Source organism: Capsicum annuum, chromosome 8 (genome assembly GCF_002878395.1).
Source record: "Capsicum annuum cultivar UCD-10X-F1 chromosome 8, UCD10Xv1.1, whole genome shotgun sequence".
Classification (NCBI taxonomy): domain Eukaryota; kingdom Viridiplantae; phylum Streptophyta; class Magnoliopsida; order Solanales; family Solanaceae; genus Capsicum; species Capsicum annuum.
The window spans coordinates 168,442,020-168,457,992 of record NC_061118.1 but is presented as its reverse complement, the minus strand read 5'-3'; the positions used below and the strand labels follow the sequence as shown (position 1 = coordinate 168,457,992).

The window sequence follows — 15,973 nt, the reverse complement described above, 5'->3', positions numbered from 1 at the left end:
AAGATTGTGCCAAATATTCATGTTAGAAATATATATATATTTACCATGTTCTCTCAATACCAAGATAATTGACCAATAATGAGCTTTTCTTCGTACATGCGTACTAAATGAACATATTATTACGTTAAGATTTAGTATTGTGAATCCTACCATAACAGGCCAATAGTTATAATCAAAGTTGGATTTTTTTAGTTTTTTCAAATAAAACCAAGTTAGAATGATGAAGCCTTATATTTTTATTTACGACTAATTGAGTGGAGGTACTATATATATATATATTGTAGAGTAACGGTTATGAAGATGTTGAACTTTTTTATAGTATTGACCAGCCATTGTCTTGATACCTGCTCTTATGATCTCAGAGCTAACAAGGCCTATAACGGCGTGATAATGGACTAGGGTGTCCTATATATGGGCCCTTAATTAGGGAAAACAATTACTACTTCTCTCGGTAACAACTGATGAGACATTTGGTGCTACTATGTCAGATTTGACTTATTCTTATTTTTATGTGTCATTCCTCGAAATAGCCAATATATCCCCGTACAAGAAGTGATTTCAACATTTACCCACGTTTCTCTCATTTTCTAACATTGCATGGCCTAGCCCAGACCATTTGGGTTCAAAAAAAATCTAGGACCTGTGTTTGTCAAAGTCAAAGTCAACAACTCTTAACAATAATAATACTCCTTCGATTTAAAAAATATGATCGGACTTCACATACAATTTAACAACTCTTCTTAATTCTTTTTAATTTTAAATTAAAATTATATCAAAAGTTCAAAATGTCCTTAAATCCGACATGTCACGTGCAAAATTGAAATTAAAATGTTGTAAAAAAAAAAGAATCATTCTTTTTAAAATAGATTAAAAACATATTCAAAATGTCCTTAAATCCGACATGTCACGTGCAAAATTGAAATTAAAATGTTGTAAAAAAAAAAGAATCATTCTTTTTAAAATAGATTAAAAACATACATCTTTTTTTTTTTGAAACAGGGGGAATAATAATAATTGTACAATGTTTTAACTCTTTTGACTCGATCTATGATCAACATTATTCATTTGAAATAATAAAGAAGAAATACAACAAAAAGGAAATAAATACAATAAACAAATAATAAAATTCAACAACGACGTCTATGCAAGAAGATCCACTGAACACATACTTTGATCAGACAAAACAATAAATCAACTGGTTGCTTTAGTCAATGTTTTGATCGCAACATTTGGTGCACGAAAGAGAGGTGTAATTTCCACTGTGAACGTATCGTATCTCATGAAGAACTCCACCAAAATTAACCTACCCAATAGTTGCACCAAATCTTTCCCTGCACATTGCTTGTTCTCTGGTGCTGGATTCTCAGTTTCCCTTCCATTAGACCATAGTACATGTTTCAGCATTTTCTCTCCATCACCCATGAACCTATCAGGTACAAACTCATCGGGGTTTGCAAAAATCTTAGGGTCCCTACTAGCCATGGGATTGTATCCGACTAGGAATTGTCCTTTGTTGATCTTGTAGGACGCGTCGTGGCTCTGGACCATGAAGTCTTTCTTCGCCTTACCGTACTGTAATGGTACTGGTGGGCGAAGCCTCAATGTTTCGTAGACTACGGACTTGACCAAACTCATCTTGTTGATTGCTGATAAGGTGATTGCACCACCTTCTTCCTTAATAGCAGTCCTGATTTCGTTAGCAAGTCGAGTGTGTAGATTTGGCCCTGCTTCCCCTACAAACCTGATCAAATGAAAGAAGAAAATATTCTTGTCAGAAATATATATATATAGTTCCCATGTCTTCTCAACACCAAGATAATTGACCAATTATGAGCTTTTCTTCCTACATTATGAGTACTAAATCAACATATTATTACGTTAATAAGATTTAGTACATATTGTGAATCCTACCATCACAGGCCAATAGTTGTAATCAAAGTTGGATTTTTATTTTTTCAACGTAAAATCAAGTTAAAATGATAAGCCTTATATTTTTATTTACGACTAATTGGGTGGAGTTCATTTATATATATATATATATTGTTTTCAGGATGTAACCAAAGTAATGTAAGTCTAAATTTCGATACTGACCTGATGAGATGAGGGAAGAAAGCATTCAAGCCAGCGAACATATTGATCCCCACGAGAAAAAGCATGTTATGTACGGCTTCTTCTCTTTTGATTCCAAGTTTTTCTGCTTCATCCAACATGGACACTGCAGACTTGCTAAATGCATCAACAAGTTTTTGGTAATCACTTTTTACGAAACCAAATGGTATCAGGAAGTTATGGAAGAGCAAATCTTCTATAAAACTGGGAAGTTTTCTGGCGCTCAAGGACGGAATGAGCTGAGGGAAAAGCCATTTGCGAAGATGTTCTGGTCCCTGAGCGCCAAGAACTGTATCAGACGGATTAGTCTGATCACAAAGCAAACGAAAAATGAAACCAAACGTCATATTAGGTAGCAACGCATTGAAATCCGATTTCCCTTGTTCAGAGACTTGTTTTTCTAGATCATTAAAGAGGTGATCAGATAGAGAGTTCCTGAAAAGAGGTATGAATAAGTTATGTCTCTTTGCAAACGAAGATAGAATGTAGCCTTTTAATGCTGCATGGTTCGGATCTTTCGTATCGACGAATGCGACTGGACGATAACCACCATAGTATTCTTTGCCAGGCTTAAATGTACCACCAAGAGTGTCAGTCTTGTCGATGAGGGTGTTATCAAACATGTAAACGAAGCTGGTGGCATCTAAAAATGCCACCAATTTGTAATCATTAGAGGTGAAAGGACCAGGTGCCATGTTGATTTTGACAACAGTAGATTTGTATTTTTCAGCTTTGCCATGGAACCAAGCATCTTCACCTTGGTTATAAAAATAATCGTATCGATCTTTAATCGCGCTAATAATAGGGAAACCATAGTCCCCTGGGATTTCTCGAACCGGAAGCTTTGGTGATTCTAAATAGGAAGACATTTCTTGAAAAATCTTTGGAAGTTTTGTTTTGTGAGTTGATTAACATGCAGGTTGATGTATTTATAGGAAAAAAGGAATAATGTCTGAGGTTCAGTCAATCAACACGGAATTATAATATTCTAATAAGTACTACAACAACGTAACATTTTACTGGAGGCTGAACAACGTTGAATTCAAAAGTTTGATCTTTCAGAGGAACCAGAACAAGGACGAACAGAAATTTTGTACTACATAGCCAGTGGCCATATGGGGATGCATGCATCCATGGGCACAAGTTGCTTTATTATAGTAATATTTTTATGATATATTCTGTCTAATTAGGACATTTATCATTTCTCTTCATATTCCTCTCAAAATTGATCTATTATGCTCCACTCTCCATGTACTAATAATTTATGTGAAGGAATGACATTTCCCAAGTAGCCCCCACCATGCCACCACCCACATTCCCTACTCCACCTCTATCTCCAATACTATTGGTTTGGATCATGTATAAATGTCTATAAAATAAGTAGTTTTTTTGCTTGAATAACAAACATAAACATAAGAAAATAAGCACTTATCTTTCTAAAACTTTTTTTATAACAAAACATTTTATTCTACAGAAAACACCTTCCTTCGTACCAGACACAAAATGAAAAGTTTTGAAGTTAAATTTGAACAGGAGAGAAAATTGTATTTTGAAATTAGGAAAACGGAACTTCAACAAGTAGCACTTTTCTAACGATATCTAGAAGAACCAATGAAGGAGCAATAAATATATTATTATTATATCAATATCAATTACTAGGTCATATCATACTCTGGATGTTTGAGTGGTATTTTTTTAATACGATATATTACTTTTCACCCAATTTCAAAAGTTCAAACGTGTCGGAAACGACACTAATACATTGAGGTTTTCTTAACTAATCGTGGTTCCAAAATTTAATCTTAATTTGACGGATTATCTCTACATAATTATCTACCAAAAAAGAAAAATCAACTACTAGTATATATCTCTAGCTATTATTCTAGTATATATTGTGGACAAGTTATGACAGGATGAGCACGCCATGCGTGTGATTATATATACTATTGTTCATTGAAATTTATTTTTCACATGCAGTCAAAATGAAAAACCTGTCAAGTGGGCCGCACTTAAAGGACCCGGCCCGGTAAGTCCTAGGGCTTTAGGATTTCGGGTCCTAGATCGATTATTTTTTTAATTTGAGCCCGGTTAACTTGACCCGGATCAAGCCTGCCGGTTAACCGGCTCAAGCCGGCCCGGAATGCTTTTAAAAAAAAATAAATTTTTTTTTTAGGGTTTTGGGCCAAACTAGCCATTGGCACAACGGCTAGTCTGGCCCATTTCTTAAAAATAAAAAAAAATTTACATTAAAAATTATTTTTTAATCCCCCAAAAAATTCTATAAATACCCACACCTTCAAATCTTTTTTCACACAATTTTTCACTCTCTCAAATCTCATTCTCTCTCAAATCTCAATTCTAAATTCTCAAATATTCAATATATTTAATTTCTTAAAGTGTTCACTTTAATTTTTTAATTTTTCATTTACAAAGTACGAGGTAAGTTTCTAAAGTCACAACCTTCGGATACTTCCAAAATTTAGTATTGTCGTTCCATCTCTTACGTTTAATTTTTATTTATTGTATTAATTGTTTAATATTTAATTTTATTATATTTGTGTATTTTGAATTTTTTTAGTTTAATTTAATTTATACTATGGATAAATTAAGAAATCTCGCTACTAAAGGTGTTAAAATTTTTTGTCCCGGAAACGGTAGTGGCAGTAAAAAGCGAATTACTAGCGGTAGAGGTAGTTCAAGTAGTAGATATACCCGTGTACCTTCACCTCTGGTACCGCTTGATACACCTTTTGAGGAAGAAATAGGTGTAGGTGCTCACGATATGGATTATGTAGAAGGTCAGAAAAATTACAGTGTAGAAGAAGAACATGAAGTTGATGCGGTTAATTTAGACGAAGATAATGAAAATATTGGTGACACCCGCAATAGAAAATGCTAATGTTAGATCTGAATCGGTTAATCTCCCTCCCCGTCCTCCCGTGCCCCAAAACCTCGTAAAACAACTAGTGTTGCATGACAATTTTTTGAACGTATATCAGATACTGAGGTGCAATGCAATATTTGTCAACAAATATATAAGCATAGAAGCGGAGGCAAGCAAAGGGGTACGGGTACGTTAATGAGACATATAGGTGAAGCTGACGAAAGAGAGTTAAATATTGCACGAGGCGGTTGGGATGTTGGTGGGCCAACGCAAATTAGAATGGACCCAGCAACCAGTCATGTAACGAAGAAGTATAATAAATTGAGCGACCGGAAAGAAATAGCTAAAATGGTAGCTGTGGGATGTTTACCTTTTAGTTTTCCTTCTTCTAGTGCCTTTATTCATTATATACAAACAATTTATAATCTTATGTTTAATGGTATTCCTAGAAGTACTTGTCGGTCTGATATTTTTAGACTTCATTCACAATATTATTTTTATTTATCAATATTGTTAAAAAATATTTAATGTAGATTGTCCCTAACTTCTGATCTTGGCCGTGTTGTAAATAAAAATGATTATTTAACCGTTACTTGTCACTGGATGGATAGTAATTTTGTGATGCAAAAATGTATTCTTGCTTTGTTATATGATGAAGATCATAAATATACTGGACACTTTATTTTTGATTCTATTGTTAAAGTTGTCGGATATTATGATATCGAAAATAAAATTTTATGTATAGCTTTTGATAATACTTCTAACAACAAGACTGCTATAAAAAAATTAAAATCTACGCTATCTTTGCCGTTGCCTGAAATTTTTCATATTAAGTATGCATGTCACATATATAATTTAATTGTAAAAGATGGTCTTGAGTTTTTTGAGCTTTATATTGAAAAAATTCGTCTTGCTGTTGGTTTTATTCAAGGAAATAATCGTAGATTGAGAATTAGAGAATTTAAAGTTAAATGTCAAGAAAATGGACTTACATCGATATTGATGCCTGAGGAAATTGATAGTAGAAGGATTTCTACGTATAAGTTTTTAAAAATTTGTTATAAATATAGAATTCCTATTACACTAACTTTTAACCAACATTGCGGTCCATTTGCTGATTTTGCTGATTGCATGCTACATGATTTTGATTGGGTTGTAATTAATGATCTTGTTAAATTTTTAGAAAAATTTTATGTAGCTACGGTTGAATTTTTCGGTGTTTATTATCCTACTATTTGTAATATTTTGGCATATATAGCTGATATTTCTGGTTTGCTCAAAGAATATAAAAATAAAGAAGGTTATAAAGAAGATGTTGGTGCCATGTTTACAAAATTTAAAAAATATTTTTTTCCGATTCCCCCTATTTACTTAGTTGGTGCTATGCTAAATCCGTACATGAAATATAATAATATGTGCCACTTTAGTACTATTATTTATACTAACTTAGAAATAAATATTAACAATGATTCTGAACAAGTACAACCTGATTTGTGGACGACTATGAGTGATGCAAATGAATACATAGAAAAATTATATAACCACTATGCTGATTTATTTGATTTAGCCATACCTACAAATATCACTTCAACTGTCGCTCCTCATCTTCCCGATGAGCCATCGTCTTCTAAAATGTCGGCACATAGTGGTTTTCCTGATTCCTTTTATGATTTAACTTGTTGGAACAGTGTTAATGAGAGAGCTTACGCATCAACTTATGAGAAGAGCTGAAATATTATCTTCGATCGCCGCCAAGGATCGCAGACGACGGATCAACACGTTGGATTGGTGGAGGAGTAATGAAACACAATATCCTGTACTTTCAAGATTAGCTAAAGATATCTTAAATGTTCCAATGTCAACCGTTGCATCAGAGAGCGCCTTTAGTCAGGGATGACAATAGCTTGGAGACAACCGACACTCATTGAGAAGCAATGCAATGAATGTTCTAGTTTGCCTTAGAGATTGGATTAGAGCGGAAAGAAGAAACCAAGGAATGGAACCGGAGCCGAGCGACGAGCTGAAACTTGAAGAAATTATGTCTTCACGAGAGAACTCAGCAGAATCAAGTGTAACGCATAGTTTTATCCCCGTTAACTTCGACTATCCTATGCAACTTCCCGTTAATATTAACATGAATGAGTTGAAAAAAATGATGCATAATTTGTAGATTTTTCATTCATGTAAATTATAAATTTTGGATCATTTTGCAATCAATAAAATTCCCCAAATTCATTCACTCCTTAGTCCTTACTTTTTATATTTTTTCATTTAATGATTTAAAATTTTAAATTGAAATTCTAGTTTTCTACTTTAAAGTAAAAACTTACTTCTAATATATTGTTAATTTACTACCAAATATTATTAATTTATTATATTAAGTAGCATATATTTTATATATTTGTGTATATATCTTCTATAGACGAGTATATTTAACCTATACATGTGTATATGTTTTATAAATTAGTATATAACTATATATATATATATTGTAATGTATATATATTGTGGTATATTTTATTTAAAGTAGTACGTATATATTGAATGGTGCATATACATGTGTATATATCTTCAATAGACGTGTATATTTAACGTATACATGTGTATATATTTTATAAATTAGTATATAACTATATCTATATATATTGTAATGTATATATATTGTAGTATATTTTATTAGTAGTAGTATATATACCTTGAATGGTGCGTATACACGTGTATATATCTTCTATAAACGTGTATATTTAATGTATACATGTATATATGTTTTATAAATTAGTATAGATGTGTATGTTTAACGTATACATGTGTATCTGTTTTATAAATTAGTATATAACTATATATATAGAGATTGTAATGTAAATATATTGTAGTATATTTTATTTAAACTTTAAAGTAGTACATATATATTAGATGGTGCGTATATATGTGTAATTATGTATATGTGTATATATTTTTTAAATTCTAATATAGTATATACTATATATATATAGTGTATATATATTATTTAACGTATTTATAATGTATATAGGTGGGGTATATATAATGTATATTGAAAAAAAGTTTATTTTTATATATTTTTGACCGATTTTTAACCGGATTTAGGTGGGTTTGACCGGGTTGGGTTAAGTGGGCCGGGTTAGGGTTGTTTTTAATTTTTTTACTGTTGAACCCGGACTGAACCGGCCCACTTAGACCCCAACCCGAACCCCGGCCCGACCCATAAACCGGCTAAATGACACGAGCCGATTCGCTCGGCCCGGCCCACTTGATAGCTTTTCTTTATTTGTTCGAAAATTCGAATCAAGCAGGGGGCATTTCTTCTTCTTCTTCTTCTTTTTTTTTCTTTTATATTACACTTCGTGTGGTCGTGAATGACCTCATGATTAAGCTTATGAATGATCCTTCTGTAATATCTGAATAACACAAATAATTTAAAGATTGTTTCTTGTTAAGGATATAGATATCCAGAGTAATTTTTTCAGATATGAATAAGGAGATATTCGATGATATTGTCATATATCCGAAAAATCTCTAATAAATAATTGCAATTATCCTATTTATTGATCAATTTTACCTTCTAAAACACAATTCTCTTATTGTAACATTTGTTCTTTGATGCAAATATATATGTTCTTGATAATGAGATGATTTATAAAATAATCAAGCGTCCATTTTTTCAGTTTTCATATGCATTTTTAACCAAAGTGGTAAAAAGAGCTTATTATGATCACCACAAGTATTTTTTTTTTTAATCTAGTACTACATGGACAAAAATACTGCAAAACTGCAAATGATGTGAGGACCCTTTTTCTTTATAGAGCGACTAACTTTTAATTGAACATTGCTTTTAATTGTATGTAACTTTTAATCTGGTGCGACTTTTTTGTCATACTTATGAATTCTTGAATATTTTTTGTTACAAAATAAAGTTAAATACTTTTCATTGCCAAAAATAATTTATTGGATGATTATCTATGAAACTAAATTATAAATTGATAATGCAACCGATCGATTCTTCGTTGAGGTGAGGTATGGTGGGCAGGAATCCTGTGTATAAATGTAGCACCATGAAATTCTTTTATTGAAGGCACTAATATTCTTGTCTTAAATTTCATATTTTCGATTTATTGAGAAAGAAATATCAACTAGGACCTTTTGTAAAATAATAAGATAACAAATACACAATAATATATTTACGTAATTTCACAAGAGCAATTTAGAAGGAGTGGTATGTATACAGTCATGTTCTTACCTTGTGAATGTAGAGAGACTTATTTCCAGAGACGATTATCGACTCAAATGAAACATACCAAAGAAAAGGGAGAAGAGCAAATATCAATACTGATAAGAAAAATCGGAGGATGTGGAACTCCCTACTTACCTTCTACTCTAATTCTTGACTTCCATATCCTCCTATCTAATGATTATTTCCTCGATAAGTTGCAGGTGCGTCATGTCCAGTCTAATAGTGAAGCATACCAAAAAAGTAGGAGAGCACTCATAATAACAATACCGATAAGAAAATGGTAGAATGTGCAACTCCCTATTAACTTTCTATTCTAATTCTTATTGACTTCCATATTCTCCTATTTAATCATTTATAGCTTCTTTAGCTAAAATTTTTGAAAAGCTGAAAGTATTATTTTTTGAAGTGTATATCTAAAAAATTTGATTATCTTGATTACGTCTTTATGAAAAAAAGCATACTCACTAGTAACGAGAGTTGCTTTTTAGAAGCTGATAAAATAATTTACTTCTGAGAAAAAATAATTTTTCTTCATAATCGTATGTGGAATCTTGATCCTTGACCTAAAACAAATTGCTGGTCTATCATTAATAGATGCTTTTCAAAATTAATTAACCAGAAATATTTTTCTTGAAAGTGATTTTCCAACTGAATAGATTTTGTAATGTGTGTTGGTAGTCAAGTGTATAAATATAAAATGAGAATTTCTTTTATTTACATTATTAGGTTTAAATATTACTAGTTATTTGACAAATTAAATTTATTTTTACATATTTGATATTTTACACAACAAAAACTACCTTTAGAGTGTTGTTTTAAATTCACTCTCACTGCTCGAATAAATGAAGTGTTAATTAAGCGAGACATCTAAAACAAGTTGTTTTAAACAACAATAGTAATATAGAGAGGATCAGGTAATGTCATTTTGTCTTAAATTTCATAATTAGCGCTTTAATTTTTGGAAAAAGAAATATTCACTGAGGACTAAACTATACAAATCCAACATTATACTGGCTCCTAATTACTATCATTAGTTTAGAAATCTAATCAGTTAATGAATACTAGTAATAATTATTTCAAAGTACTTGTCATGTTGTGATCAGTTATTTTGTAGTCCTATTTTAACAACGGCATCACACATGCATTTTGCTGTTTTAGTAAACTGAGTATCTTTCTGTCTTCATGCCATGGCATCCCAATTAATACATCTTGGCCAGATTGGCTTCTAAAATACTTAATTGAAAACACCATGAACAGCAAGGTAGCTAGTACAATAATGATTTGGTGTACAAAATAAACATGGAAAAATCAAATACACTACTCCTGCATCAGAAGAAAATGTATCGTCCTATATTTGGTAAGTCTTACAATTCCAACATCTACTACATGACAAGATTGATTTAACACCGCAAAATTCAAAAGTCTCCTTATATTTCTTAAATTTCACCACCAGTCCAAAGAAGACAATAAAATTGGGACACAAGGAGCACTATTTTCCAAGTAAATGTCGAGACATAACTTTGACTTCCAAGTACTCTTTGTTTCAACTTCAAAGAGAAATTATACAATGCAATGCCTACTTAATTTCAGCAATTTTCTGAATCAGCAATGTTGCAAATGATGATTCTGAGTTCAAATTACTTATCTACTCTTTCAGTTAAAATTGTAAGGGCTAACACTCACAAACTACAAACTAACTTGTACAAGCCAAAGTGAATCGCAGACATAAATTTCACTTTATCATAGTCAAAAGGCCGAGAAAGATGTGACAGAAGACTTAAAACTGCTCCAAAGTGGCCTAGAAAAGAGACATATCTGGTGGAGGACCATACACACTCTTCCACGAGAACGGCACAGTCCAGCTTCCACCTTCATTACCTGGAGAATTCCAGTAAAAAAGATCAATTAGTGCCTCAGAAAATTAGGTTACAACATAGTGCAACTAGGGACGTCAAACCAGACTATTTTATAGTTGGACAGTAAAACATGTATTATGATCCTTCTTTGGCCTCAGAAATAGCTAAAATATTTAAAAGTTCGGCATCAATCTTGTAAAATTTCGAAACACAATACTCACTCTATTTCTAACTAGACCTACATGATTCAATTTACAAGTGTCGACCTGCCATAAAATTGTTTAGGTCCAAGAGTTAATAAATCTACTTTTGAATTAAAGAATACGGATTTTAAGTAACTACAGAATTGCAAGATAGAATAAAGTAACTGTACTCAATTGCTTTGGATTGGCTTCACCAAGTTTCAGACCAATTTCCCAGCCAGCAACCGAAATATTAGAAAGAAAAGAAAACGAAACTAACAAAACAAACGAAATGGTACTTGATTAAAAACTCATAGTTTTTTATTCTTAACCATAAACCCTCCCGCGCAAACAGATTCTCAAACTTAAATTTCCTTCAAATGCACCACTGTTTTTTATACACTCAGTAGCTCTTCATCCACAAAAAAGCTTCCCTGGGCTGCATTGGATTTAATCCGCCCAATTGACATCTCTTATTGTGCATATCTGTGCAGCCCATGAAAATTTTCAATGTACTACTAGATAGGTGTAACTACCCTTGGGTTACCCCAGTCCATACGTATGCACTTCACGATAATTTTAAGTGTATTCGAAATGTGTGAACATTCCTCCCTCCCAAACAGATAAAATAACAATTAAAGAGAACCCATTTACATTCACCATCTCAGTCACCTCTCATGTTGTCCAAACAACATAAATTTATCAAGTACACACTGGACAGCACTTAGTTTTGCCAGCCAGATTTGGATAGGACCGTTAGGCTAGGCCAATATTCAAGCAGCTAACGCACTAGCTCACAGGATAAGAATTACTTGGCTGTATTCGGGATTTTTTACGAGCAGGAGGCTATAGCACCATTATTTTATCCGGGCATTGTATAGTTATAAATATATAGGATTTGAGATTTCAAAGAAAGAAAGCTCCTTGTAAATACAAGAAAACAATGTCTCACCGTGAGAACTATTAGGTTTAAGCCCTAGAGCTTTTGATACTGCATCAGCCAAATGGAAAGCATCGGGAATGTTGTCCCCCTCCGAGCAATAACAGAGTAGACAAGTGACCTTCACACCTTTGGCCTAGACCAATAAACCAATAGTTAATACACCAATTCAATCAGTGTAGAAATTTATACTTGACATAAGAATCTGGAAGGCATTCTATATGATATGACAAGTCACATATGACGACTAAAATCCTTAATAATGAAAGGTATTTGGAAGCAAGGACAATTTGGAAGCAACCATAAAGTGATGAAATTGGAACTCTATATGACAGTCACATATGCTGACTAAAATCCTTTATCATGAAAGATGTTTGTGCATCAAGTTATCCATGGTGAACAAGTGAAAGAAACATATCACTACCTTAAAACAAGAGAACAATGCAGCATAAGGCAAACTGGCATAGTAATCCTCATCTCCCAGCTCTTCAAAAGGCAATTCCTCTACCTCTGAGGCACTATTTTGGGCTAAATCGTCTAAATGCTTCCACATTCTCTGTGTAGGATTATACTCTGGCAATCTCTTCCAACCCTGTTTTTCACAGTGATCGTCCGTTCCATCTGAGTTGGAACTGGAAAGGTAATGAATCTGCGATCCACTGGAACAGAAATTCCATATGATCAATTTCAACACAGAATCAAGTAACATGTTCAAATAAAAGAACACAGTGCAAGTCGGCTTGATAAGTAACAGAAAACTTAAAAGCTTACAAGGACGACAGTTTAGTAATGTCTATCTTCACGAATAGAAGAATTCTTCACATGCACACAATCTTGCAGTTCCAGCAAAGAAACGTCTTATTTAGTATTCTTTACTTATCAAGTCCCTCTTTTCAGCATTAGTCAAGATTCAAGAGGCTAAAATTCCCCTAACAGAGTTTCTATCATTGAAGCACATAAAAAGAAAAAAAAACAGAAAAATATGTTCAAAGGGGAAGATCAGATGTTTATACCTTGACATATCAATGTTCTGCCAACGCCCGAACTCCATGCTAGAGAGCACAATAACGTGTTTCTTCCCATTGACCGCAGCAAAATTTGCCAAGTTCCTAGCAAATTCAATCATCATGCCCTGTTGGGTAAGCAATTAGAACTATAAAACCACATACAAGCATACACTTAATATGATACATTGCAAGAATTTTCACATTCATTGTAGCTCATCCAGGAGTAGTAGCTTATACAAATTTTTCTGATTGCAATTAACTAATTCACGGTTACTTTTAACAGTTACGTGTAGTTATGTTTAAACACCCGATGGTATAAAAAGAAGTTACACCATCAACGAATACAACAAGTTAAGCAACAACAACACCCATAGAGAAAAGGAACACTATACCTTAACAACTGGTGATCTCTGTTGTACAAGAGCCAATCCATCGGGAGATGATTCATATACTGCCAAGAACCAAATTGGAAACATCATTTGCCTTTCTAGAATGTTACAAACAACTATACTCCTATTATTTCATCTTAGGCTCTTCCCAATTTGTGAAGTTCTAAAATATCCCACCATTTTGTTAACATTGCTATTTAATATGACTTTCAAGAACTTAAATCCATGTAACGATTTCAGGTTAACTTTAAATACGTAACAGCAACTTTAATATTTTTCTTCAATCGTCCTCAATACAATGCACTAATTAATACTCCCTCCATTCACTTATTTTTTTATAACCGTGGTGTCTGGGCCAACTTGCGCATCACCTCGACTAATTCTATAGGATAGCTGCCACCTCCCACCAACAACAAGTACCAGGTAACTCATCCACCAGGGCTAGAACAGATGGAAAGAAATCACCTAATCATTGACTCCGTTGGGAATTGAACCTGAAACCTCATGGTGCTCAACCCAACTTCATCGAACCACTATGCCACACCCTTGGGTGCTCCATTCACATTCACGTTTCGCTTCTCGCGATTCAAACTATAAGAACTTTGACCAATATTTTAAGATGTATTTTTTCATCATCTTAATATAAGAAAAGTTGCTAACTTATAGTATTTTCGTATAGTTTCGGAATACCTACGTACTAAATTAATCTAATTCATTTCAGCTCTAATAATTAGTCAAACTGAGTCTCACAAAGCGAAACGTGACAAGCAAAAGTGAACGGAGCGGTAACTAAATTTCGTGTCCAGTATAAAACGAAACAAATTTAGTCATATGTTGTTGAAATTTGAATGATACCTTCAAGAGGAAGAGCCAGATCACCAGGTGGAGAAGGCCAATAGGCATTATTCCCAACGCAGGGAACAACATTTGGATCGTCCAAGCAACCAATTCTCTCCGCTCTTAAAGAAGCTACTAGAAGATCCACCGCTAATTGCCCTACATTCCCTATGGACAGCGCCGGCTACAGTGCAAAAAATTGTAAAAGAAAAAAAGAAATTACAGAATCAAAAAAGTAGAATAATAATAATTAGGAAAAGAGAAAAACATGAGAGCAAAACCCTAGAAACAAACCAGAACTAATGTGGAGTTATTTGAGCTCAAATTCTTTCCTTCTTCAGCATAAAACTCCATGAATTTGGAAATTTGAAATTCGTGTGAATTGTTAGTGTACTGATTCGGAGCTGGCCAAGTTCTTGTTGCACACGAATGCGAAGGTTGTTTTGTTCTTCTTTCCTTGGTTCCTCTGTGCTGATTGGGAGGGAGTTGGGCTGGGCCTGATGGAGGCCCATTTCTATTTTGTTATGGGCCAGTCCATAACGTTGAAGATAGAGTTGTTTTGTGGGCCTGCTCTTGATTCCAACATAACAGAAGTAAACATTGGCCCGTACTGGGAGGATTGGACCAAAGCTTCAATTTTCCTTGATGACAATTATTATTAGGAATAATAGCATACATATACACCTTAACTTACTGTATTTAAATAAATTTTCACCATTACAAAGTAATTATAAATATATCAACTAATTATATATCTTCGTTGGATGTATCATGAGCTAATTATATATTTCGACAGATCAAAATCAGAATTTTTCAGTAATTATACAAAATGTCAAAATTTTCTATAATTAAACTTCAAACTGTCGAGATTTATGTTGTTTTTCCTTATTACTAAGAAGTAGAACAATCAAGAGTAACAAAATTAAGAAGACAAATAGCAAATATTAGAAACAACACTTGACCCTAACGTAAGTGAAACAACAACTAAATATTAATTCCAAGTAAAAAGATTGTATTCATTAATGTATTTTTGGCGTAAAGTTGACAAATAGCCATTTTTCCAGCCTCAATAATTGAAAAATTGTCTAGGTATTTGTGAAATTTAACTAGTTTAATCACGAAAGTAGCTATTTTGAAAGCAAGATCGAAAAGTGGTCAGTGACGCTATTTTTTTTTTTTTAAAAAAAGAAAATTATTATTATTATTTGCTTTAACTGTACATTCTTAACTAAAATCTGTATGAATTTCAAAGGGTATTAACAGAGTTTTCATATGTACTAGGGCCCATTTCTTGAAATAATGCAAAGTGAAAACATAGAAATCAAACACTTTGGTGCTGAGATAAACAACATTGAAGCCACCTCAATAGCTGATTTGATAGCTTCTGTTTGTTCTGCATTATCCATATATGACAAGACAGATCAAACTTAATGAAAGAGCATTATCAAATAAGGAATTTAATAATGTCTGCTTAATTGTGATTTCTTTCTCTATTAACTTCAATCTAGATAAGCCACATC

General features: G+C 32.9%; 2 protein-coding genes across 2 annotated transcripts; both read right to left on the bottom strand.

The window, feature by feature from the left end:
- Positions 1 to 1,033: 1,033 nt before the first annotated feature.
- LOC107840369 (9-divinyl ether synthase) lies at positions 1,034 to 2,980 on the bottom strand. The gene is given in 2 exon segments (NM_001324584.1): positions 1,034 to 1,741; positions 2,092 to 2,980. Coding segments are annotated over 2 exon segments (1,437 nt in total). The 5' UTR covers positions 2,979 to 2,980; the 3' UTR covers positions 1,034 to 1,191.
- A 7,676-nt stretch (positions 2,981 to 10,656) lies between these two features.
- On the bottom strand, positions 10,657 to 14,906 carry LOC107840368 (proteasome assembly chaperone 2). Its single transcript, XM_016684204.2, has 7 exons — positions 14,748 to 14,906; positions 14,472 to 14,637; positions 13,620 to 13,678; positions 13,234 to 13,352; positions 12,645 to 12,879; positions 12,233 to 12,356; positions 10,657 to 11,120 (listed from the first exon to the last, which is right to left on the bottom strand). Exons 1-7 carry the CDS (start codon positions 14,805 to 14,807, stop codon positions 11,041 to 11,043), a joined length of 843 nt encoding a protein of 280 aa, XP_016539690.1. The 5' UTR covers positions 14,808 to 14,906; the 3' UTR covers positions 10,657 to 11,040.
- Between the last annotated feature and the right edge of the window lie 1,067 nt (positions 14,907 to 15,973).

Bases quoted from the DNA above. Each gene is read 5' to 3' on its own strand.
- LOC107840368 (XM_016684204.2), bottom strand. From the start codon at position 14,807: ATGGAGTTTTATGCTGAAGAAGGAAAGAATTTGAGCTCAAATAACTCC. The intron at 13,353-13,619 runs GTATAGTGTTCC...CTTACCCAACAG, and splicing joins AGAGATCACCAGTTGTTAAG to GGCATGATGATTGAATTTGC. The intron at 11,121-12,232 runs GTGAGACATTGT...GGAATTCTCCAG, and splicing joins TAAACCTAATAGTTCTCACG to GTAATGAAGGTGGAAGCTGG.